Consider the following 24,618-nt stretch of genomic DNA (forward strand, 5'->3'; position numbering starts at 1 on the left):
ACCCGAGACCAAAGAGTCAAAACTACTCAAAGTAAGAGATGTGGGGATCGAGAGGATAATGAAAGCAGCTGAGAGCATTTGCACATGGGATTGTTTGAAATAAAATACGGTTTACACAATTCTGCAAATTACACATTCATTTTCAAGAAATCTTTTAAATATTTGACAAAAAAAGTGAAGGAAGTTGCAGCAGTTGGCTGGCTATATTTTCCATTTGCACCTCTTTAAATACATATTGTACCACCAATTAAAACCATTATTGTTTGATGGAGAAGGCACTTGGCTTGTGTGAGGGAAGCTGGAAGGTGCAGGGCCAGAGCAGCTGTGACAGTCCTTTTAAAAGCATCAGGATACTCATTCATGCAACTTAACCAAAACAAACAAAAAAGAACAGCCAAGCACCCAGCCAGAATGAACTTAAATCATGTGACTAAAATGTTGCAGAACAAAAACGAAACAGGATATTTCCTCACATGTACTGTTATCTCCCATTGATGTTATAATTTGTTGCATTTGAGTCTTGGCAACTGCTGGCTGGGACAAACCAAAACATTTGGTTTGCAAAGAAAGGCAGGTCTGCTCATTCTTTCGTGACATGGAGAGTTTTTGCTGAGCTACACATGTTCAGGTGTGAGAGCTTGGAGGGCAGGCGCTACATGGCCGTCGGCGGTGCGACTTTAAGGGCTTCTGCGGTGATGCCGCCTTTGCCTCACTGCTGGGAAAGGAGGGCGTTCCTGTTGGCCTTCATCTTTTCCAACCGCTTTACGAGGTGGTTGTTCGTCATCTCCATCTCTTCGATCTTGTCCAAAGCTGTGCGTAGCTGCCAGGCAACAACATTACACATGCCGTGCTTGTGACTCTCATCAAATTAAATGACCATCCTAATTGAATCTGCGACATTTTATATTGTGTACACTGACTGCAATGATTGTCAAAGTGTGACATGCGGGCTCCCTCTAGTGGTATGAAATAGAATCACTTAACAAAAAGTTCCAACTGCATAATGCAGTGGCTTAAACTTTTTTTTTCAAATCCAACACCTCTTCAGTACTGTTAAAATTAATTTAACTTTGACGCTGTAGAAATGGGCACTACATTTTTTTACAACAGTTTTCAAAATATCATGTAACTAATTTAATCCATTAAATTCCTGTGTCTAACATCCATTCTAATTCCCATAAGCACTATATACATTTTTGCATATGTTATGTTGGATGAAATTACATGATTTTAGTTGAACGTGTCAGTGTTTAAATCAACAATGTCTAATTCAATGTGGCAGTTTTACGGGAAACAACAACTGGGATTGCGAAACAGTTTGAAGCCAGAATGCTTTGCCTCTTATCTGCTGTCCAAGCGGACTAATGAAGAAATGCAAAAGATGTTAACGTGGGGGAGAGAAAATTTTGACCCCGACAAATTTACATAACTGAAATGTTTTCAAGGCGCTGTCACTAGCTGCAGCTGGTTCCACTTTCTCTGAATGGTCATCCCTACTAAATCAAACAGCTTGTGCTTACCTCTCTCTGGAGTTTGCGTTTCTCTGCTTTAAGCTCATCTTCTATTTTCTCAGAGTTGTCTGCGGACGTCTTGTACCTGGACACTTGCCCTTCAAGCCTATTTATCTGAAGCAAGAAGACAAGGAAACCATTTGGTCATTTCCAAGTTTCCGAAGCATTTGACAAGCAATCTGTACTTACATTTTGTTCCATTGTACCCATTTCCTGTTCTGCCTTTGAAAGCTTGAATTTGTATTCACTAATCTGTCTGTTGGCGTCTCCTAAACATGAGAAGAGTTTTGAAATGAAGAAAGATGGGTTTGATGAATGCAGCCCAATCACGATACGCTCAACTTACTCTGCATTTCAATGAAGTGGAGTTCGGTGCCGTTCTCCATCTTCTCGCCGTCTACGTACACACTGTCCACCTTTGAGTGTTTCTGTCGCTCCTCCTCCAACTGATTCTTCAATTTCCTGATCTGAGCCAACAGCTCATCCTTTTCCTCAGCTAACTTCCGTAGCCTCACATCTATCAAACAGAAATAAAATGACACACACTGCAAATGTTTGGAAGTTTTATCAGAATTGCGGAATTCACACCCAACTGACCTCAACGTCACTTGGACGGAGTCATGCCATTGTACCACCTCATTTACCTTTGGTGAACGGTCACACCAATAGCCAAACAAACACTTCTAATGTGTCATTAAAACCCATTTGTGGGACTTACCAAGTGGACCCTCTCCTGCAGATTCCAGTACCTGGGCGGCTTCTTGCGAGACCACGGTGATTCCTGGGGACACGGTCTCGTGGCTGATATCTCCATTTGGTGTGCCATCTGGAATGATGACTAGTCCGTGTGTCTGGCAAGAGACAAACACAAGCATGATTGAGGCCACCTATCTACTATACGGCGCCACTCTCCGTACCGTTCTGGGCCCAACTAAACCCAAACAGACTGCTTTCAGTGGTGATAGGCCTACCAGCCATACGCCAATCATCTTGATTAAGCAGCATACACAGTGGTGCCTTGAGATCCAAGTTCGATTTGACCCCTGGCTGCACTCTTAACTCAAAAGACTCATGCTGAATCTTGCCCACTAGTACGTTGAAAAAGCAGTGAGTGATTTATTGGCATGTAGGGAACTTTTGACCACAGGTATATGCATTCAAGCTGCAAATATTTGCAGAGATACCCATGCCCCTGTACAACATTTACATGAGAAGATACTGTGAGAGAGCTGTCAAAAGTAATTATACACTAGCTTAGCCATGCAGTGACATCTGATTTCATTCTGTAAAACTGTTGACCATTTCAAAAGTGAAATTATTAATGGGCAGCCCGGTGGTCCAGTGGTTTGCACATTGAACTCATAGTCCAGAGGTACCGGGTTCAATTCTAGCTCTGGCCTCCCTGTGTGGAGTTTGCATGTTCTCCCCGGGCCTCCGTGGGTTTTCTCCGGGTACTGCGGGTTCCTCCCACATTCCAAAACCTGTATGGCAGGCTGATTGAACACTCTAAATTGTCCCTAGGTGTGACTGTGAGTGGGGATGGTTGTTTGTCTCTGTGTGCCCTGCGATTGGCTGGCAACCGGTTCAGGATGTCCCCTGCCTACTGCCCGAAGACGGCTGAGATAGGCTCCAGCCACCCTTGCGGATTAGCGGATTGGAAAATGGCTGAAATTATTAATGACCGTGTTTGAGTATACATTTTCACAAAAGGGAGATTTGCCCTTATTTCCCCCATTGTCTGTAAAGATTTTTTTTTTCTGTTGATGATGTTGAAGCAATGCTTGTTCTATTTGGTATAGGTGAGGTAAAATCAATGCCATTGTTATTTCCTTTTTCTATTAGCACAATGACAGCACCTTGAATATTATGATAGGCCGTAAATTTAATACCAAGCCAGACACCAACTTCTGCAACATTCCTGAAGAACCGTAGCCTTTTCCTCTCTTGGTCACTAATTTCCTAGCATTTGGCTGTTGCAACAGACTTGGCACCAGAGATTTTGAAAGGGGGTTCTAGAACCTTCCCAAAACATCTTCTGAAAGCAAGCCTCGGTATAAACAGGTGAAAGTTGGGAATTAATGGATTATCAAAAATAATTATCCATTGTTGTCCATTAATTGCTGCACTTCTAGTCTGCAGCATTTTAAGACCTTTGACTCAATGATAGAAGGAAATTAAGTGCTTAATTTGGGGAAATATAATTAAAGGCTTAAGACAACCTTATAAAAACATTAACGTGTAAACCCAAACAGTCATGTTTTTCTTGAAACGGAGTCATTTCTAACACACCAAAAGTCATTATTCACAAGCAACCCATGTCTCAGCTGTATTTGTTGTAACATCGCAGGATGACCTACCTCTTTTGATCTGGCATTTTCCTTGAGGTCAGCAAGCTCATGTCTGAGCTCATCTCTCTCATTCCTAATGCAATCAAAGTACTCTTTCTGCCTCTCTAGGGCCTGGCCACACAGATGACAGAAGACAAGAATGGACAAGAGGCAGTGAAGTTGGAGAGTGGATAGAGATGCACCAGCACACTTGCCGTGTCTCATGCACAATCATGTGCTGTGCATGCCAAACAGTGAAAATGTACAAAGGAGATAGCTAGTCGGAAAGGAGAGGCAAAGGATAAGCATGAATGACAGAGTGCAGAAGGAGGGAAACACAAACACTGCAACGGCCTGTCAAACTGTTCACGTGTGAAATGCGCACATCATGCTGGATGATTAACTTTTAAACACTCATTTGTACCGGCAAACACATTGTAGAAGTTTATATAACGCTAGCCAATCATGTTTTTCATGATGCATGATATTCACGGCAAGCTGTTTATTTTTTTTAGCGTGAGCAAAGCTTGTTGGATCACAACTTAACACCTTGTTATTCTGACATGCAGAAACTACTATATGTGGGTGTGCTGCCTATGACACTATGGGTTCATTATGCAGAGAGCGTGAGAGACAAAAGATTTGCCTGGCTTCAAATTCAGATCATCTTGTGCCTCTCACTCTATAGCAGGATCTATGCGGGACCTCCTACCCCAATCTTTTTCTCCTTCCAGTTTATTGTTTCCTGCAGGTCAAACACCTCTCTGGTGAGCACATCTAACTTAGCCTGCAATCGCTGATTCTCCTGGAGATGTGATGAACAGTAACAAGAATGCAAAGTACAAGACAGGAAGGAAATATTCAATGGAAGACAGAATAAGAAAAAATGCACATACATACAATTGAAACAGGGTGAGAATGTGCTCTTCAACAGAGCGGCAAGGAAGCGGAAGGATTGTGGTGATAACTGACTTTACTAAATATACATGAATTAGAGGGAGGCCAGTGTCAATCAGTCCTTATCAGGTCACTGCACTAAGTCTCAGTAGGCAGCTGCACGGAACCACTCGCACTTTCATTGTGCTGACAGTATTGCGAGCAATGTGGTCACACAAGCGTAGACATACCTCAATAAGTTCATCTCTCTGACGGATTCCCTCTTTCAATTCTTCTTGTTTATGCTGCAGGACAGTACATGTGTGCTTTTGCCTTTCTAGTTCCTGGAAAAAAAATGACAATAGAATTTGGTCACGTAAAACACCAAATTCTAGCAGATATTCATCTGCTTACATTACACAATAAAATGTGTAAACCTAGAAAGGGACTGGTTATTTCACCTTTGATTTTTCTTCCAGCTCTCGTTTCATCTCTGACATTTGCTCTTCCATCTCTTCAATGACGTCTTTTAAAGTGTCCACTTGGTAGATGAGGTTGCCTTTGTCATTGTCCAGCTGTGCATTCGATACCATTGCTTTCTTATACTTCTCCTCCACCTCTGTAAGGGATTCCTGACATGAAATGGAGCATGTTAATAACACAGTTTTAAACACTGCTCACCTCCTTTTGCAAAATCTGAACTTAAAAAAAAATCATGTGGCCTAGGAATTCCGTTACACCTTCTTTGTACTTGTTTTCTTCTAAAGCCATTTGTATATTTACAGAGCAAGCGTCTAAAAAAAGAACTAGGAAAGATGATGTCGTCTACTTCAAACACTGGATGTTAGGGCACATCAAACAGTGCCAAGAGCATAATGGCAGAAATTCAAAACATCCCTGCCATTAGTCGGCAGGTGGAGCAAGTCACTGCTACTACTTCCGGAAAAATGTGGGCACGTCTTTAATTGTGGCCACAGACAGTAACTTGGATAAAAACAGGAAGTGTGGGGAAATCATGCAAAAGAAAAGTCATTCAGACAGAGAGCACGCCGATAACATGGCTGTGGTGTTAGGGGGTACAGGCGTGGGGGCTGGGGGGCTGAGAGGGTAGGCAGGGGGTTAGTGATGCCATACTGCTCTCAGGACAAGAGTCGGCATGCCGTGAACTCAAGCCCCTCTACCTTCAGCTCTTTAAGCCCTTGCATGTATCGCCCTTCTACATCCTGAATCTGGTCCTTTAGTTCATAGATATCCTGTGGAGCAGATGGAGGGAATGGTTGAATCGGAGCTACAAAGTGAAGGGGATGATCAAGGAGAGATTACAAAGCACACGTGCTGCCATCTCTTAAAAGAGAATGCGGCCGGAATGCACAGTACCAGCACGCTCACATATAAGGAAGAGCTTCCAAGGTCACATGTCACATCCCAGCCTTCCATGCATCCATAAAGGAAAAACTGGCCCAGTAAATGCTTAGAACAGCGGAGAGGACAAAAAAGAAGCAATGCTTTGGAGAGATTCATGGGCACAGAACAGTTATAGACCATAGATAAATAAATATACTGTGTTACCCAGCCTTATTGCAGTTCTTTGTTCATGCCTTGTCCCGCTTTATCGCTGATCTCCCCATCCCTAAATTGTTTATGTGATTGCAGAAGGTAAGTGCTGTTTGTTTGCCTTACCCTTAGTTCGCTCAAGCTAGTGTCTGGGTCATAGACGCTGCCGGCGTCTGCGCTGCCCCGTCGTGATGAGGTTCCACCCAGTGAGGCTAGGGTTGCTGCTGATAGGCCTGGGGTGGCACAGCGGGAAGATGGCTGGAAACACAACATGCAGGTGACCAGTCAAAACAAAACACACAAAAAGCACACACTAACAGTCACCGAACAGCACAGAAGAGTCCGATCATTCCGTGTTTGACATTGCCACTGTCACTTGCTTGAGTTGTAGTTTGATAAACCTGATAAACCGGCTCTTGAGATTCCTCAAGGTGTGCACGTGTACAAAATTCAGCTCTCACTTTTAATTAATTGTTGATTAAGGAGCTGCTATGACCGTGACTCTTCTACAACCATGTTGATGAAAGATCACAATAATATAAAATGGATGTGTAATTAATCATAACTGCAACAAATGTAGTGAAGGTTTGGGAATGCTACGTACACTTCGGCTGGGCTTTTAACATTCCTGAGGACAACCTCTGTGGAATAATTTGAAACGGACCTGAAAATGAGTAAATCGCTTGCTGAGTTCAAAAACAAATTCAAGAGAATAGTACAAAAAAAAACTACCGGTACATCAATCAGAGTTAAGGTGATAAATTTGAAACATTCATTAAATATAATAATAAATCAAAATTAAGTTGATAAATGTAGTAATGTAATACAAGATCCATTATGAATAGAAGAGAAAATTGCCATATAAATGTGCTAGAGTGTGTATGTATATAATCCCTATACAAACCAAAAGTTGTAAAAATAGATAAGTATAGCACAGATAAGGGTAAAAGCATTTGTTTATAGGCAGACTTTTTAATTTTTTTTCTGATTAATATAAAAAATGATCTATTTATATATAAATACATAACATGGGGTAGGACTAGATAAATTTTTTACTTCTTCATACTCCTTTGAACATATAATTGTGCTGTATGATGCCTGTTTTCTTTTCCTTTTTTACTTATCCTTACTTTATTTATTACTGTATATGTTTTTATGTTCAATAAACAATAAACAAACCTCTAAGGCACTATCCAGTTTATAGAGCTAATAGTTGTGTTATGTTACCGTATGATTCTGCAACACATTGCAATACAATTTGTTGCCAACGTACAAACAAATTCAAATTTCAAATTCAGAGTGGATTTGAATTGTCTAACTATATATGCATGTGTATGAGGGGTGTAACCCAAAATTTTTGTGGATTGCAAAACCGGTAGAAAACCGGTTTAGATTTAAAAAGTGCAAGTCGTCCACTTAAATATATTGAGATATGAATCAAATTCTCTTTTGTAAATGTATGCTGTTCTGAGGTGGCGGACGATCAAAGGATGTTCAAATTTTCAGTATTTTGAGGCTCAAATATACAAATATCGTCTGTGTAACAATTCCAATGTACCTTCAGAACTTTTTTTAATGAAAAGATGTTGGGGGGCGGGGAGAAAGGTACACTTACCCGACTGTAATCTGAATATTGTTTGTCACATTTTTCGTCCAGCTGAAAAAAGTAGAAATATCGTATTAGGTTACATGGGAAGACAATTTTGACAGTAATCATGCCCGGAATAGTTCTCCACTCTGCAAATTAGGGAAATTAGTTCACCAATCAGGACAAGTGCTGCATGTTCACAAATTCAACACACCTGATCATAACAATTCAATACATAAAAAAACACTGTATTTAACACATTTTATTGAACACACAAATGCTAAGTTTACCTACGAGAAGGCTTCCTACTGATATACCAAGTCATAAGTTGCCAAATCACCAACCATGAGATGAATCTTTTATATTAACTAAATGTTAGTTTCAAACCATGCAGCAACAGAAATATTCTATTACTCAGATGCTGGGAACTGAATCAGGCGACTTACAGCATCCGGATCTGGAATGCTCAAATCATCCAGATCAGACACAATACTGCCCCTCCTGTTGGAGCGGCTGAAATAATCAGCTGCAGACTCACTAATGTCAGAGAAGTCAGATGACTACTTCCAATAGAGACACAAGATCAAAGAAGAAGACAGAAAGAGGTGGGGGAAAAAGGATATACATCAAGACATGGCCGTGAGAACAAAACAGCAAGAGTTGACATTATAATCTGTGACAAATGAAGAGCAATCTAAATGGAGCACTCCTCTTGTCCCTAAAGCTCACCGCACTGTCCCTGCGGCCTCTCCTCAAGCGTTCTTGGGATACGCTGCTCACAATGTCGTCATCTGAGGAAGACTGACATGGGCACGCACGGAAATATTCACACAAAGCACACACCACAACATATCCTGTCAGGAGCCCCACTCGTGTAGGCTAACAGGACAACCACATAGAGAATGCAAGTTTTCACATAATTTCAAAAGACATGTTCTCAAATCTCGATTCATATACTTCAAGGATAACAACAGTGTCCTTAATATTAAGTCCGAGAATGATTTACGGATGATCAAAGTTAGAGAGTCCTGGAGCAGGGGACATCTTGTGTGTGATGTTAGTGTACATCATGCGATTGGAGGCCGATTATAGCGCTCACCACAGGGCTGCTGCGAGTGGAACTGGCTCCAGAGGAGTACCAGCTATATTCAGAGGGCTGTGTGAAAGGGGATAGGGGTGGCAGATGTGGCAGACAACGAGATTAAGATGAGAGGGGCAGAACTTAAGGCAAAAGCACAAAGTAGGTTGTTGTGGTGGTGGTCATTTATACAAACTTGACTTACTGCTCTTGAACCCAGACTCGAGCCGTAAAGAGCGGCGTTGTCATAAATAGAGGCCTGAGGGCACACATCGGAGACAATGTAGGACTCAGAAAAAACAGAGAGGGTGCAGAGCTGTGTAGCTGTTAGCCTCGGGAGGGTCATGCAGTAAGTAGAGGCACTCACTGTATTTAGGTTGGGCCATTTTCTTTCAATGCTGAACGGCAAACACCGCAACTTCATTCAAAATCTGTCCATATTTATACAACTGAAACAACATTTCCGGGAATAATACAGCTGGTACTGCTAAAGAGATACTGTCTACCTTTGAACTAGTCGTGGAGGAAACACTACAAACCAGAATATGCAACTCAAACAATTATTGGTAGGAAATTGGTCGGAACTAATCTCTGCAAATACAAAATAAGTAGGACAAATGTCAAGCACAAATGTAAATGAAGATTATTGTTTTGAAGCACAAAAAGAGTATACTCTTATTAAGTACAGAATTAGTGCTGTTTCTAAATGATCCATTTATAGATTAAAAAAAAAGTGTTATGGAGGGTTTTTTTTTTTTTTGTAGAATTGAGTACAAAAATGATTGCCGCAATATGTAGGTTAAACTTTGCCTGCAGTTCAAATCGACAAAAGAAAAATCATGATGATGATGAAAATCCTTCTTCAACGAGAGATATGATCTTTAGGCCTAATCACACATAGCTTATCTCGCTTGCTGAGGCATAAATAAGTGGCCTCTGCCAAAAGTTGAGATGGTCCAGCGTCTAAAAATAAGCAATCTGAATCATCCAGCCTGGGCATCCCAGAGCATATATATGGCCACTTTGGAGGGGGGAGGGGGGTCTACCTCTGAAGTAAAGGCATGCATTGCAATGAGTCTCCATACAATGGACAGAAACTGACCATGCTATAGCTACGTGGCAGCCCTGTGACAGTGGTGGAAGTAGAGGAGGAAGTGATGCCCTGTCAGAGAGTCGGGGAACAGTGGAATGTCAGTTCATGTGAGGAGAATTCCTTCCAGTAAGAGTAGCAGTACACGAAAACAGATGCACAATTTGCTGAAATTACAAACTTTCAAGGCCAAAGGGCTGGCAAAGGTTTCATGCTGGTGGAACCCCACAGTACCTTTTCACAACAACCTACAGTATATCCTCAAACTAAAGATTTTAGACTCGTTACTACAGTGTGACGGTTATAGTTTGAGTCAAGGGCTTTTACAACCAACAGTCTGTATATGAAAGGAAAAAGAGTTGGAGAGAAGGACAGACCCGTGGCTGATAGGAGGATATGGTAGAAGAAGGCAGAAGTTTGGTCTTCGATAGGCTGGTGTATTTCCTTTGATCGTGGTACAGTCCAGTCTGGAGGGGCAACGACATAGTATAATCCCCCCAAAAGTAAGAAACAGAAACACCATCACTAAACACTACTTCAGATTCGTAGTAATACATTGTGTAAAACAACATGTAGATTTTGATGTGGAAGTCCTTGATAAGTGTGCAACTGTGCTATCCGCATAGAGCTGCTATTAACAGGGGATCATATTTCTAATTGTGAGAAGGGATGTAGAGCCTAAAGTATACTTCGTCTTGAAAACAAAGTAAATCGATTGACTACTCTGCGCCAGTCTTTTGCCCCCCAAGTTTAACCTTCAATCTCTTGATGCAGCAGCATCAAAATCAGAAACAAACATCAGGGGAGACTTCAGACAAGAGTTGTCTCTCGGTCTATGGTGCTTGTGAAGAGCTCTAGCTGCTAGGACGAAAGACATCTCATGGTATATCGAGGCACCACTTAAAGCAGGGGTGTCAAACTCATTTCACATGGTGGGCCACATACGGCCTCGGTAGATGTCAAGTGGGCCGGACCATTAAAATGATACCATACTTTGCTATAAATAACCAAAACAATGTCTTTCCTTTGTTTTGGTATAAAGAAGCACAAGAGCATTAGGAAAATGTTGAAATTTAATGAACATATCTTTTACAAAATATTTCATGAAGCACCTTACATTTCCTTCGACAAATGTGCAATTTATTTTTATCATTCACATAAATGCATTGCAAATGATCCCACTGATTGTACAAACATTAACAAGTAATTGGTATTGAAAAATATAGTAATGCACTTTAAGATTAAACGAGATTCATAAAGAAAGGAAGTTTTAAACCATTTACACGTGCATATAAAATCTAAATGTAATCTTACAAACTAAGGAGAGTGCTATTAAATGTGTAAATGTGAGAGTGCTATTGATAGCGTCTGCTGTCATGGGTCTGTCACAGTGACGGACTGAGGCTGCTGTTGTCTTCTTCTCTGATCAAAACAGTGTCCCCTTGCGGATACTCAATGAATTGCACCTTATTAAAAATATTAATTCTGTCTTTAATGCATTTTTTTCACTTTTAAATTATCCTGTGGGCCTAATTGAACCTCCTTGCGGGCCGGTTTCGGCCCGCGGGCCGTATGTTTGACACCCCTGACTTAAAGCAATGTAAATTCATGTATCAAGTCTAAATTATATTTAGTAGTTAAACCACCAGATCTTTATGCTATGATTGTACATCCCTGGTATGAGGTCAAAGCGGATATAATGAAGGTGAAGTATTACTGACCAGCAAATCCTTCCTGGAGGAGCTAGATGTAGACTTTTTATGGCCATGTAGATCATTGTATACAGAACTCTGTTTTCCCAATAAAAAAAGTCACATCAGCTCAACGTGTATCAATGATTAATCAGATATATATGTGTCAGCAATAAATACATACAGTGGAACGCGAGCTCTTGAGAGCGGAGCTATTTGTCACACCATCAGACTAACGGGAGAACAGGACCAAGGAGGGGAAAAAAAATGAAGGTCAAATAGGTGGTGAACACCTTTCATGAAACTCACCAATGCTTGTTAGGTGTATAATGGGTCAATCAAGCCATCAAGCAAACACTCTCAAGAACGCTACCTCATGAAGGGTAATCTATTTTAGGAAAAACGGCTGGTGAAAAGCAGTCCTAGCATCAAGGTAACTTGAGTTACCTAAGTTAGTTAAAAAAAATATATATATATCACACTTTCAGCTACAAGTCTTTAAATGAGCTAAAATACCCAATTTCAAAAGCACACTGGGAAACTGACATTCACAACAGTATGTAGTCTCTGTTAGGCAGCACGCAGTTCACAGAGACAACTACACATGCAAACGCACCAAGATGTCTTTTCTATGAGAGCTGGATCGACTCCTGTTCGAGCCCAAGTCATGGATGGCTGATGAGCTTGACTTCGAACGCAGCACATAAACATTATCATACATCCACAATACGCATGAACAAAAAGAGGTATTTTACTGGACTTTTGTTTAAAATAATTTAACAAACCATTTCCAAGCAATAAATATTATTTTCAACAAGTGTTGATTTTTGAGCGTTAATAACAGCAGGTGTTCAAAATGTACGCACTCTGTAGCTGCGTACAGACATGACATCATCATCTGGGCCCTGTTGATGTTGAAAGAAACAAAAGAAGAGACAGAAAGGAGAGATGATAGGAAATGCAAGAAGGAAAACAAGGAAGTAAGAAAGTAGGAGGGAAATATACACACCCGATGACGGCTGCTTGATCTACTACTACTAGTGGCTCTAGCTTTTTCTGAGTCAGCCTGCGGTCAAGAAAGAAAGTTGGTAAGAATTAGACAGTACAAGAGGCTCAATTACAGGGGTGGATCAGGCCAAAACGTTACTATGGAAAGCCCAAACCATGCAAAACAATCATCCTGTTCATCAGCAAACGGAGACGTAATCTGTCCTTCAGTGTTACTCATTTAATGTTCCTCTCAGACAAGTGTATTAAAACAAGTGGCAGCTATTTGGATTTCATTCCATGCATGCATTTTCTGATTCTAAAACATTACTGACACGACAGTATTAATCGCTCACTTACAGTAGCAATTCTCAAACAGAAGAATATCCTGCAAAGACAGTTCATTAACATGCAAGGGAATTAACTGAAGATAAAGTGAAACTCGAAGTGGAATGTAAAACAATCACTTTACGTCCAAACTTAATTGCATGACTTCCACCATTGAGAAACTCAAGCTGAGCAGCACCCATAGCAAACACACTAATGCTATTTCCGCAAGGGGGTTTATTATGGTCAGTAACTCAAGAGTAGCGTATTAAGGGTCAAAACTAACTGGAGCTCAGTCCTACACAACAGACTGCGTTAGTGGTCTGCAACACTCCCACTCGCCTACCATCCACTGGTGGATTTGACCCCATTTTTTGCTGCTACTGCTGCTAGACGAGCGGTAAGAAAGCTGGACAGAGGGAGGAAATGCCAGGAAAAAACATACAATCATACGTCACCCAAAACTGCTGACATGTCAAACGTGGTCAACAACTGTTTCAAGAATAGAAATGCTGGTATTTGTGTGGATATGCAGGAGGTTTTTATTTTTTGGGAGAAACATTGAGCTTCAAAGCCAAACAGGTCCTCTGCATCATATGGGAAAAGGGTAGCAGATTTAAGTTGACAGGCAAGTGAGCGCAGGATATAATGTACGTCATTGTTTCAGACTTCAACCATGCTGTATTCTGAATATGCAAGCAAAAGCTCGAAATCCAAATAATGAACTTGGATTGTTAAGTCAGCTGAATTTAATATTTAGGTGAAAAGACTCACCTCTGGAACATAAATATTATGTTGCATTGCTTCAACAGGGTTTAAGTTTTAATGTTCAGAGAATAGACTTCACAGATGATCGAAAGCCGCTTTTAAACAGAAAGCTTGCTCTTTGTTTTACACAAACCCCGGCAAGACACTATGTCGTAGCGCCACTGTAACTTTACTTGGTGTGTATTTAAAAAAAAAAAAAAAAAAAAAAGGCACCAATAAACCTGACATGAAAAGGTTGTAAAAAAGTTACCCTTTTTAAATTTGCATTTGCATGACAGTTAAGAATGTACAAATGGTTATGAAAAAACAGCTGTCCAGTTAAATTATAACAATAACTATAGCTTATTTTTCGGAAATCCAAAGAAACAGAGAAATACACCATAATGATGGTTAGGGTTTGACCCAAGAACTGATTGTTCGGGGGGTGAGGGGGTGTCAAAATTTGAACAATCTGTCAACTGGCTTCCCTTAATGGGTTATGTTCAAATCCGAGGATATCCTGTAAAATACTTGAGAGACAACTTTTTCAGTTCAATAATTCTCACAGACAATTTTGTTCAGGGATGTACATTTTGTTTATAAAATTTGAATATATACCTCTTTCTGCTGACGTTCAAGTTCCCTCATCCGAATATCCCTGGCCTCTGCCCGTGCTGCTCTTTTTGCTGCAAGCCTGGCCTCCGCCTGTGTGACACAACATGAACATACTTGTTAGCCACTTAATAACCGAGATATCTCGGAAGCCATGAACACATATTACCAGAATGTTTTTCATGAAACACACAGGAAAAGCAGGAGCATTTGGAGTAAGGGGGAAAAAAAAAAAAAAACACTTCAAACAATGACCAGACCTAGCACAACTGTAACAAACTGGCAGAACAGGAAGTCAATTGGAAATTGCAAAGTGGAGAGGTAACAGCCATTTAAGAGGATACCACCATGGAAAAATCCACAAGATTTATTTTCCTCGGGTTATTCATAAATTTAAGTCAAATTGATCAAGGGACTTTTAGCAAAATGTTTTATTACGTACTACTGGACTAAGCTGTCCGACAGAATGAAACGGTTGATCTAAAATGTGTCGACAACATCTGACCAACTGTGATGTCCAGATCATCGGATGACCATCGGTTTGAGGAATGCTCATTTTAAGATCTCGTGGGGCAGATTCCAGTCGAGCATTAACAAATTTTTAAGCATGGAAGCAAGCAACATGAGAAAACAATGAGATCCATGAATAGATATTGGGTTACTTGGTTAGTGAAAATGAAATAGGAACCTAATTATTTACTGCCCTCTTCGTGGCACTATGAACATTGCCCACATTTTAGTTCAGGACAGGAGCTTATCTGAGAGACCACCTTCATACAGAGTTAAGTTGTTCATGAGCATGATGAATCACAAAAATGATGGAGACATCCTTCCAAATAATTCCTTATAATGTGCCGTTGCAGTTACATAAACTAAGACATTTCATACATGCTCCATCATCAGGAGATCACCGCCAACATAGAAAGGCAAAGTCATCTCAACCTGAAACACAGTGCATTAATACAATGTACATTGTGTTCCTTCATCAAAGCAGACGTCACATCAGGACTTTTCCATCAACTATGCCTGTACAACAGCAGTCAGTATGGGCTGTTGGCATTTCCATTTTATAAATGAAAGAGAAGAACCCTTTTTGATGATTCTCCCAACCGAAGGTGTGCTACCTAAACAGATTGGGTCTTGGTAAAATAAACTGTTAAACTTCAGTAGCATGACAGCTTACATCAACACTGTTGGACTATTGTTTTAGTTCAGGAATGTATATTCCACATTTGATTTTACAATAAAAATCGAGAGAAAATGGCTGCGCTCTCTTTATTTGTTTGGAAAAATTTTACTTGACAAATACACTACTTTGTGCAAAGTAGAGACGAAAGCTATTGGGAGATACCAATGAGATGACTGGGCCTCTGCTTTGCACCTGTTGAGCTGTCTGTCTGATGAACTGCTCTGCACAGCAGCATGGCTGACGTCTGCCTGTGTCTATATTTAGATTCAACTCACTGAAAAGCACGTCATGGGACTGCCTCACTAATCGGAACGCAAATTCAACCATCAACTCAATTGTAGCAGAACCTAATTTATTATCTTTTATCTGAAAACTATGTTGTAGAGTTGGAAAGGGTATCTGTAAGCTTTGTCAAATTTACGACCTGCCATTTACTAAATATTTGGAGTGGGCCATGTGGGGAAATTGGAAATGTATGTGATATTCTATCGAAGACTATGTTCACACTGCACGGAAGGATGCTCAATTCAGATTTTTGGTTACATCCCATCTTTTAGTTACTCATTCACATTACCTAAACAGATTTCTCAATGTGAACGGACCACATCTGGGAAGTGACACGCATGCGCACAAAATACAACGTCGGCACCTCACAGAAATCCCATCGAGGAGCGAGCAGACTCTCAGAGGAATGAGACGGGAGGAGGTAGAAATGATTTGGGAAAAACGAGACGATCGCACCTCGATGTGTTTCTGTATTTATTTCATGCAAGTGAACTGTCTGCGTGGCTGAATTACCAACATCACAAATGTCCACTTTATGCTTTATGTTTCAGGTGGGATTACATTAAAGTCAAATTTTAAATTACCATTGCTGTACTTCAGAACGAAAAATTGGGGTGGTACAGTGGTCGACTAGTGAGCACGTCCGTCTCACAGTGCAGAGGTGCAGGGTTCTATTCCGGATTCGGATCTCCTGTGTGGCGTTTGCATGTTCTCCCTGAGTCTGCGTGGGGGTAACCAACATGTGGGGAAGCTGATGGGGAAACGCTTGGCAGACGATTTTCATGACTTCATTTACTCTCCGGGATTTTTTTTTTTTTTAATAAAAGTGTAATACACACTAATGGTGCTTGGCAGAGAAACGTATTTAGGCTGGGAGGTTTTTCCGTCGTTTTTTAAAATTTTTTTTTATTGCAAAGCGTTTCATTGCTGATATGAACTTCGAGTTAAGTACCTCTTAACCTAATGCGCGTTCAGAAATTCACTCGCCTGTACACTACTCTGGGAATGGGTGCGTTCAGAGGTAGAGTGTGCTCGAACATAGCCAGCACAGGCACATCATGTCCCCAGTCATAGCGCTAAGTGCCGAGCACTGGTTTTTGTGGGTGCACTCTCAAGAGCCGAATGACAAATTTCAGCAACATGGACTTTCCAAACATTTGCCATGAACCAATGCGTGCTCAGAGATTATTTCCGAATGCGCCTCTAATGTGCAAGTAACTGAAAGACTCACAGCTGCAGCACAAACACGTAAACAGCCATTCTGTTTCAATACAATTCGTATTAAAACAGAATGGCATGTGAACTTTCAAGGTCAAGTGTGAAGGACGCTTGGCCAATCATGTTTTGAGTAATACTGACGGCAAAAATTTCAAATTTTTTTTAACAAGGCCTCCTATATAAAGAGTTTTGACAACACAAATTTGTCACCATTTAATTCAACTGTTGTAACTCAGTCTAAACACTAGGTGGCAGCCATGTAATGACATATATATATATATGTCGGAAGAAGAAGATACCTGACGTTATGTCATAGCATTCTCCTGAGCTGGAAATGTCAATACAAAATAAATACAAGACTGATTGATTAAAATTACAACACAGACCAAACCTGAACATCCGGAACAGCCACGCCCAATTTAAAGCTATTTGTGGAAACCGAAGTCTCGATGCTGATGCTCATTTGAGCCACTGTCGATGACTGGCAAGATTTTAACATGATACAATAGCACACACCCAGCAACTGACATTATATGACGCACAGTAGGCGCCTAGCTCAGCAACGCTGATGGCATGTAACATTCCCTCAAAGGCAATGCATGTGCGTGGAATATAAGTCATATCTTGCTGATTTCTCAACCGATTTTCATGACTCTTGGTTTCTTCTGGGCTATCAATACAGAAAATGCATTTTTGAAGATTTGATTTTTGTGACCTCCACAATTAGAGAACGCAACAGCACATTGCCCAGCAGTACAGTAAAGCCACTCAGTTCCCAGAACGCATTGCGGGGCGCAATACATTTAATTTATGAAGTTAGAAAGACATGAATCGTTCCCATAAGTGTGTTTTTGCGCCCCTAATCGGAGAATGTGTGTCATATTTAAATGTCATATTCATTTGATTATATATGTTACATTGATTTCTTTTTTCTTTTTTAAACAAACCGTGACTTTAGATTTCATGTGAAATAGCGACATCCGGGTAGATTCCTAAAAGGCATTAACATAAATCTATATCATATACCAATACTGGCAAAAATTGCATGTTAATTGGCATCTGTAAAACACACATGATTTACATTCCTGAATGTAAATCGGCCACAGGAGGGTTTCCATCGCGAGTACCGATACCTGGAAATAAGGCCAGATATCTGTACTCGCTCATCACTAATATGAATCATAGTTTCCCCGGAGGCACAAACACACTCCCTCTGTGCAGAATTTAACAACAACAACAGTAATAATTACTCCAATGATTAATAAAAATAAAATAACAGCCAAAATTATTAGAATGATACATGCCAAGTGGTGACAATTCCAAAACACAAGGCAGATGCTGTTTTGTAAGACCAATCTTCAACACTGACCCCCTGAACTCCCGGCATAGACAATCTAATCACAGTTTTGTTGCAAAGAGATTCAAATTTAGAAGCTGGTCGGGTGGGTCGGATGACTCATGTTTCTATGACGGGCCTCCATGACTGTAAATAAAGCAAATAGAGCCTTGTGCTTACTGCCCAAGAATGAGGGCCTGCTTAGCTTTTAGACAGGAGTCATTCTTAAAACAAGCCATTAAAAAAACAGATGTGTAAAGTTATAAACCAATTGACAAATAACAAGCAAAGAATTAACCATTTAGCCAACCAGCCACAGGAAAAGAATTTTCTTTCCATTATGTTGTCCTTCTATGTTAGTACAGTAGCAACAGCATTCTGAAAAAAATCAAAGAATGGCAGCCCTGCAGTGGAACAAAGTGAAGTAATACCCAAGACAAGTTGTTACAAGTCAAGCAGCTTCCCTCTGACAAAAACATGGTACAGCCAAACCAGCTGCCCGCAGCACAACCTGAATATCCACATATTAGCGGGAGTTGACATATAGATGACAATTACGCCTCTAATATTTGATGCAACTTTATTTGAAGAACTTTAAAATGCATTCATCTTGGTATATATGATCATTCGAATTTTGTATATGTTGTATTGCATATAATACACCTGATCGTAGTGAGGAAGGAGACCATCTCTCTAGAAACTACTTGCTACTGTTGTCAACTGACAACATCCAAAAGCATGCTTGAACAGGATACATACATTATATGTTGTTAATGTCAGGACCATGCATATTTACATGCTGATTTAGTCATAAACAAAAGTATTACAGCAATTCTGTAGAGTCATTTATAAAAGACTGTTTGATGGACAAGTATCATGTAAATGTGAGCTATTATACGTCATTATTTTAATATTGATATAAATCAAAATGTTCATTATATGAATGAGATTTTTGTTTTTAATATGCAACTGACTACCCTTTCAGTCATAGATCAATGTCCACACCTTTCGATAAAGTACAGTACTGATAACAACTTCAAATATTTCCTCCATTCTACATTAAGTAATAACTGATCTATGAACCACCAATGAATGCAAAGGAGATTGTAAACGGAAATGCAAGCACTAAAAAACAAACTATATTCTATTATTTAAACACTGAAGCATGTATTTTAATCTCTGAATATACTTACCTCTCGTGCAATACTGCTCAAGGCCTCATCCTCTGCAGAGAAGCGATCTTTTAGTTGGGCACGCTTCCGACCAGTGCCTTGTGTGCCCATGTTGTCCCACTAACTGTAGCAGCTCCTTCGGTGACTGGCGTGAATTTGATTGTTGTAAAAACCTAGCATGAAAATAGAGGGCAGGTCTTAATCTGGTCAGCAAATACATCACAACTGCACGTCCTGATACTGGTGCATATTTTTAAACTCTCCATATCACTGTACGCATTATAGACCATCACAAACAAACACTCCGTTATCTCCAACTACTATTCAAGCAAAAACAACATCACTCATGTCTGCAACGAGGGCTTTGGATAACAGTTGTGCGTGACATGAACCATCTTGAAATGTGACAAGCATACAATTTCAACATGCAACTGTAAAAAAAGACTGATAATCACAGTAACCGACTGTAGTGGTCTGATTTTAACTGGTTCATAGTGTTGCTGAGTGGTCCATAGGATATTCCTCACCATCAACACAGTGACGTGTGACGAATTCACACTATAAAACAGTTAACAACACCTTGACTGGCTGGTACAGACAAAAGAATGAAAACCACCATAAGGACATTGGCAACTTGAATCCATTCACGTCAGACCGCATTTTATTTATTTACCGAATACAAATTGTTGATGCAACATCTTAACGGGATACAAATAAACTGTCACGAATAAATGCATTGTTGTAGTTGACGCTCACAATCAATGCAAGCGTGAACCAATTCAGCGAGCTAACGTCATTGAACTCCACAAGTTTTCCACCCCGTATAAAATACAAAATACAATACAGTCTTGTAACTCTATCGTTTAAGAAACGTAACATTTTCCAAATCATGTGTAAAAGTCCGGCAGAATTAAGTTATCTCGCGAACGCGAAGTAAAATGTTACGCTTGTCAGCGTTTAGCTAGCTAGCATTTGTCCTCCAATAGCCAGTATTTACCCAACTTGTTTTAACACAAATTGCAATGACCCGAAACAAAAACGTGACTTTTGTACAAACATGTCCATGTTTTAATATCGCTCTTAAAACAACACAACTAGTGGAAGTCGAGAAGACTGATTCAGCTGGTGTTAGCTTGTTAACACTGAAGCTAGCCCTCGATTCTCTCAAGAGGTAGTGGAAACTGGTCGTGCTCTTCCACTACGATTTCCCACTCAAAAAAAGTCCAAGTTACCTTCTGGGCGTTTATAAATAACCCGTGGTGGTTTAAGGGTCCGACATTGGTCCTGTCTTCAGAATTTGCTCGTGTTTTTGTCCCCACTGACAGCTGTCATCAGTTCGCCTGTCCACCGCTGCCCTCCTTACCACTCTCCACACTGGTTAGCTTACAAGTTCCCGGATGTTGGGGAAAAAAGTAGGGCGTGATGGTGCATTCAATGACCACATTTCAACTCAACTAAACTTTATAGAACACTTACAAACGATCACCGCTGCCTACAAAGTGCTGTACATGGCCATAGCCAAATTTTGTCATACTGGCAACATTTTGTCATGCATAAAAAAAACCAACAAATTAATGAAAGAAAACAGCAAAACACCGCAAAACAATAAAACAATAGAGAATCTCATTCTGAGTCCAAAACCAAAGACCAAAAATGCTTTTTAAAACGAATTTTAAAGACGAAAGACAGAAGGCTCAGTTCACCTAAACCTTTTACAAAATTCAACTTTTCCAAAGCAGACAGAAGGCTCAGTTCACGATGTGGGCAAGTTGTTTCATGATATGGCAACACCTAAACCTTTTACAAAATTCAACTTTTCCAAAGGTCGACTTTTTCAAACCATCTTAATAGTTTCGTAGCCAGTAATTAAATTAGGTTGATTTGAATGAATTTTACAACACTCGGTGGGTGGTGGTTCTTAAATTTTCAGCGTGGACAGCGGTTTTATATTGAACCTACCGCCTCAATTCAACGAGCACCCTTTCTGAATTGCGCGGTCTGTTCATAGCCACATGGGGGTAGTAGCTGATCATTTCCTAACGCTTGTAAGAGGGTTATAGTTTGGTACCCATTGTACACTTTATTATTATGTACAGTATCACTTAATTAGGTAAACCACAAAACCAGGAAGGTCGAGAGCTTCAGCGTCATCATGATGTCTTTACTGGTCAACGATGCTCAGTTTAATACACAAAATCTATAACTCAAACAATGAACTGTTGTGGATGTAGTGTATTGCGTAATGCCACTGCAGCATACTAAAATTTGTTTCTAAAACAGCAAGTTAGTGATCTTATTTCTACTCATAATGTATGTTTAAATCAGTTTCTCATTAATTAATTGAAAGGTACAAAAGTTATGTAGACTTCTAAAGATCATGAAAAACAAAATTAAAACTTGAAAAAATCTAATGTCTCCAAAATAATTTTCTTGCATAACATGATTAAAAAAAGACACACACACACACACACACCAATGAGGAATTATTGACAGCCATTGAGTGCACACACATTGCATTATTACACTTTCTCATTTAAATTGAGTTAATGATTGGTTTGTCTTCATTTTCTCCTACGATTGTGCTGGGCCTGGCATGGCTACAGGAGTCATAACCCTAAGGCCTAACCCAGCCATTGAGTGCACACACATTGCATTATTACACTTTCTCATTTAAATTGAGTTAATGATTGGTTTGTCTTCATTTTCTCCTACGATTGTGCTGGGCCTGGCATGGCTACAGGAGTCATAACCCTAAGGCCTAACCTGTCCTCAGCCATGCAGTCTCAATTTAGTCACAGTCTTTCAAGTGCTGATTCTTTAGCTTTCATGGATATTGTGATAATGTTTCACCTAAATACACATCAGATGTGCAACACTGGATTCCTCCGTGCAGCTGTTGCGGTGTCATTTTTTTTGTCTCAAAGTTGACCAATGTGAAACTTTTACTATTGAATGAGCATGTGATTTAAGGTTTCTTATATCCTAAATAAATTAGTTGTATTATTGGATGAGCACTTGATGCAGGCAGGTTCGACAAACAAAGTGCTTTCAGACTAAGACTGCCAGACAGTGTCGTTTGTTGTGTGTTTGTCTAGTTTATTACCCTTTTAACTGAGAAGCACCCAAACACTTGGGTGGTTGTCACGGTACAGACAGTCGTGTACCCAGCTGCACTGCATGAAATTGTTTCAACTTGTGTCTCCTGCCTTTTCAGCTATTTTATATTATTCTCATCTAGTAACAATTGCACCTCAATACAGTAGGGTACAGTACTGTACATGTGCATAACTGCATTTGTGTACATGACTGTGGTCTACACGCATCACCAGCTGGAGAACGGTGGTTGAAGCAACCTCCCGCTGCACTAACAGGACTTGTTGAATTGTTTACAGGACTGTCTTTAAGCTCTCTGCTCAAAAGGAGAAGAAACCATTGAGCTCCAACTTGTAATTACCCCATGGAGAGCAATGTTTCTCTCTCTCCATCTCCTCGGGAGCCCTTTGAAGATGCCCCATAGGGAGTTGGTTGTTATCAGGACACATGACTCATTGATTACTTCTTTGCAAGCTTTCAGGAACATAACATTAAGTGAATGTGCAGGGGGAGGGTAACGTCCTAAAAGTGTGCACATGTCGTCTGATGGTGGTGATTCAATGTGCATAGCATGGACAAGAACTGGACTTCAACTTGGATTCCGTAAAAATTTACATAGAAAACTGGTACATGTCCCTGAAACCTGCGGTAAGCGACATTACTTTTACAGTTGTACTGCATCCCCATTTCCATTTGGTGACATTGGATAGAAACAGGGCTTTGACAGTAATTACAAATAAGACAAGACATATTTTGGAAAAGTTTCAGTAAGAACTGAAAAAGACAACCGGAATAATAAATGGAATGGGCAAAGCAAAGCAAGTGAACCATAACAAACGATGTCTTTTGATGTTTCCGAGCCTTGCGCTCTGGACACCTGTGGGGTTGAACCCAGTGCCTGGCTTTTCAATGAGAACATGTCGAGTAGATATAATTGGGGCATTGTTCCCAAAGTGGCGGAATTAAAGCACAAAGCAGGGATTAGTGCAGTGAAATGTGTAGCTAATTGTACATTTATAAAGGGTAGCTGTGAATGAGTGATAAAGAATATGGCCTGTGACTGATCAAACTAATACGGGTTCAATCCATCCCCCCAACATATGAGTTGCCTTTGAGCAAGGCACCTACCTCTCTTTCCCTGTAGCTTTAAAGCCCCTGGGAAGCTGCTTGAGGAAGAGTTAACATTTAATAAACAGAGTTTACATTTTTGATTGCTTTGCCTGAACTCAAATTCTGATTATTTTGCAGCACTGAATAGTGCTGAGGAAGTCGAGCATTGTGGTTGTCTTGTTTTCCTCTCTCTTGCTTTCCTTGACGAGAACTTCATCGATACTGTGTGCGTCGTTCAGGCCCATTCGGATGGCAAAACAAGTATCAAAGGAGTGTGGCTCTGCAGACGAGCTACATAAGACACTGTGAAGACCACATGGGAACAATGTTCCTCTTGGAGGAGTTAGGAAAGCCTTGCAGCCAAACGAAGGTTCAAAAGCCAACAAAGGAATGTTGTCTACTTACCAGAGGCTTGTCATGAGTGACCTTATCTTGTCAGCAATGAGGAGCTTTTGTTAGGCAGATGATTTATTAGCATATTTCCTCAGTTTGTTTTTCTCCTTTCATATTGTGATGGAGTGATAATGGTGAAATTCCAAGCATCTGAAGTTTGTGTGTAAAAAGCAAACCATAAATAAGAAAATTATCATTCAGATAGTGGCTGTGGCTTTACCTTGTGTATTTGTGTGTTTACAGGATTTTAAATGATTACCACCACGTGAGCTTGCAGCCATTTAAAGGTCTATAATTCTTTATTTACCAACATTTAGCATCTCCTTGCCTCCCACCCTGTCTAAAGAGAACTGGTAGCTTAATCAGGGTCTACTCTGGGTGTGGGCTCTGCTTTATTTGCGAGTTGACATTTGGTGAAAGGGTGTTACATGAAA

The 24,618-nt window shown here is 40.3% G+C and overlaps 1 protein-coding gene across 8 annotated transcripts; it reads right to left on the bottom strand.

Annotated features, from left to right (window-relative positions):
• Window positions 1-74: 74 nt before the first annotated feature.
• On the bottom strand, window positions 75-20,981 carry lrrfip2 (leucine rich repeat (in FLII) interacting protein 2). 8 transcript variants are annotated; one of them, XM_019882077.1, is made up of 27 exons: window positions 20,821-20,981; window positions 19,610-19,761; window positions 14,395-14,481; window positions 13,376-13,438; window positions 12,725-12,781; window positions 12,582-12,620; window positions 12,332-12,403; window positions 11,900-11,947; window positions 11,746-11,814; window positions 10,402-10,491; window positions 10,037-10,096; window positions 9,140-9,193; window positions 8,956-9,012; window positions 8,586-8,657; window positions 8,303-8,416; window positions 7,884-7,925; window positions 6,395-6,526; window positions 5,896-5,967; window positions 5,176-5,346; window positions 4,966-5,058; window positions 4,551-4,643; window positions 3,869-3,970; window positions 2,230-2,362; window positions 1,858-2,028; window positions 1,701-1,780; window positions 1,521-1,625; window positions 75-820 (listed from the first exon to the last, which is right to left on the bottom strand). In XM_019882077.1, exons 2-27 carry the CDS (start codon window positions 19,697-19,699, stop codon window positions 710-712), a joined length of 2,277 nt encoding a protein of 758 aa, XP_019737636.1. In that variant the 5' UTR covers window positions 19,700-19,761; window positions 20,821-20,981; the 3' UTR covers window positions 75-709. The 8 variants fall into 8 exon arrangements, with proteins under 8 accessions (XP_019737636.1, XP_019737637.1, XP_019737638.1 ...); XM_019882078.1 differs by lacking the exon at window positions 13,376-13,438; XM_019882079.1 differs by lacking the exons at window positions 12,332-12,403; window positions 12,582-12,620; window positions 12,725-12,781; window positions 13,376-13,438.
• Between the last annotated feature and the right edge of the window lie 3,637 nt (window positions 20,982-24,618).

Source organism: Hippocampus comes, unplaced genomic scaffold (genome assembly GCF_001891065.2).
Source record: "Hippocampus comes isolate QL1 unplaced genomic scaffold, H_comes_QL1_v1.1 scaffold36, whole genome shotgun sequence".
NCBI lineage: Eukaryota > Metazoa > Chordata > Actinopteri > Syngnathiformes > Syngnathidae > Hippocampus > Hippocampus comes.

Coding starts and splice junctions, on each gene's coding strand:
- lrrfip2 (XM_019882077.1), bottom strand. CDS start 19,699: ATGGGCACACAAGGCACTGGTCGGAAGCGTGCCCAACTAAAAGATCGC. Junction 11,948..12,331: donor CTCATAGAAAAGACATCTTG/GTGCGTTTGCAT, acceptor TTCTCCCGTTAG/TCTGATGGTGTGACAAATAG. Junction 9,194..10,036: donor TGCCACGTAGCTATAGCATG/GTCAGTTTCTGT, acceptor GTGTGCCCTCAG/GCCTCTATTTATGACAACGC.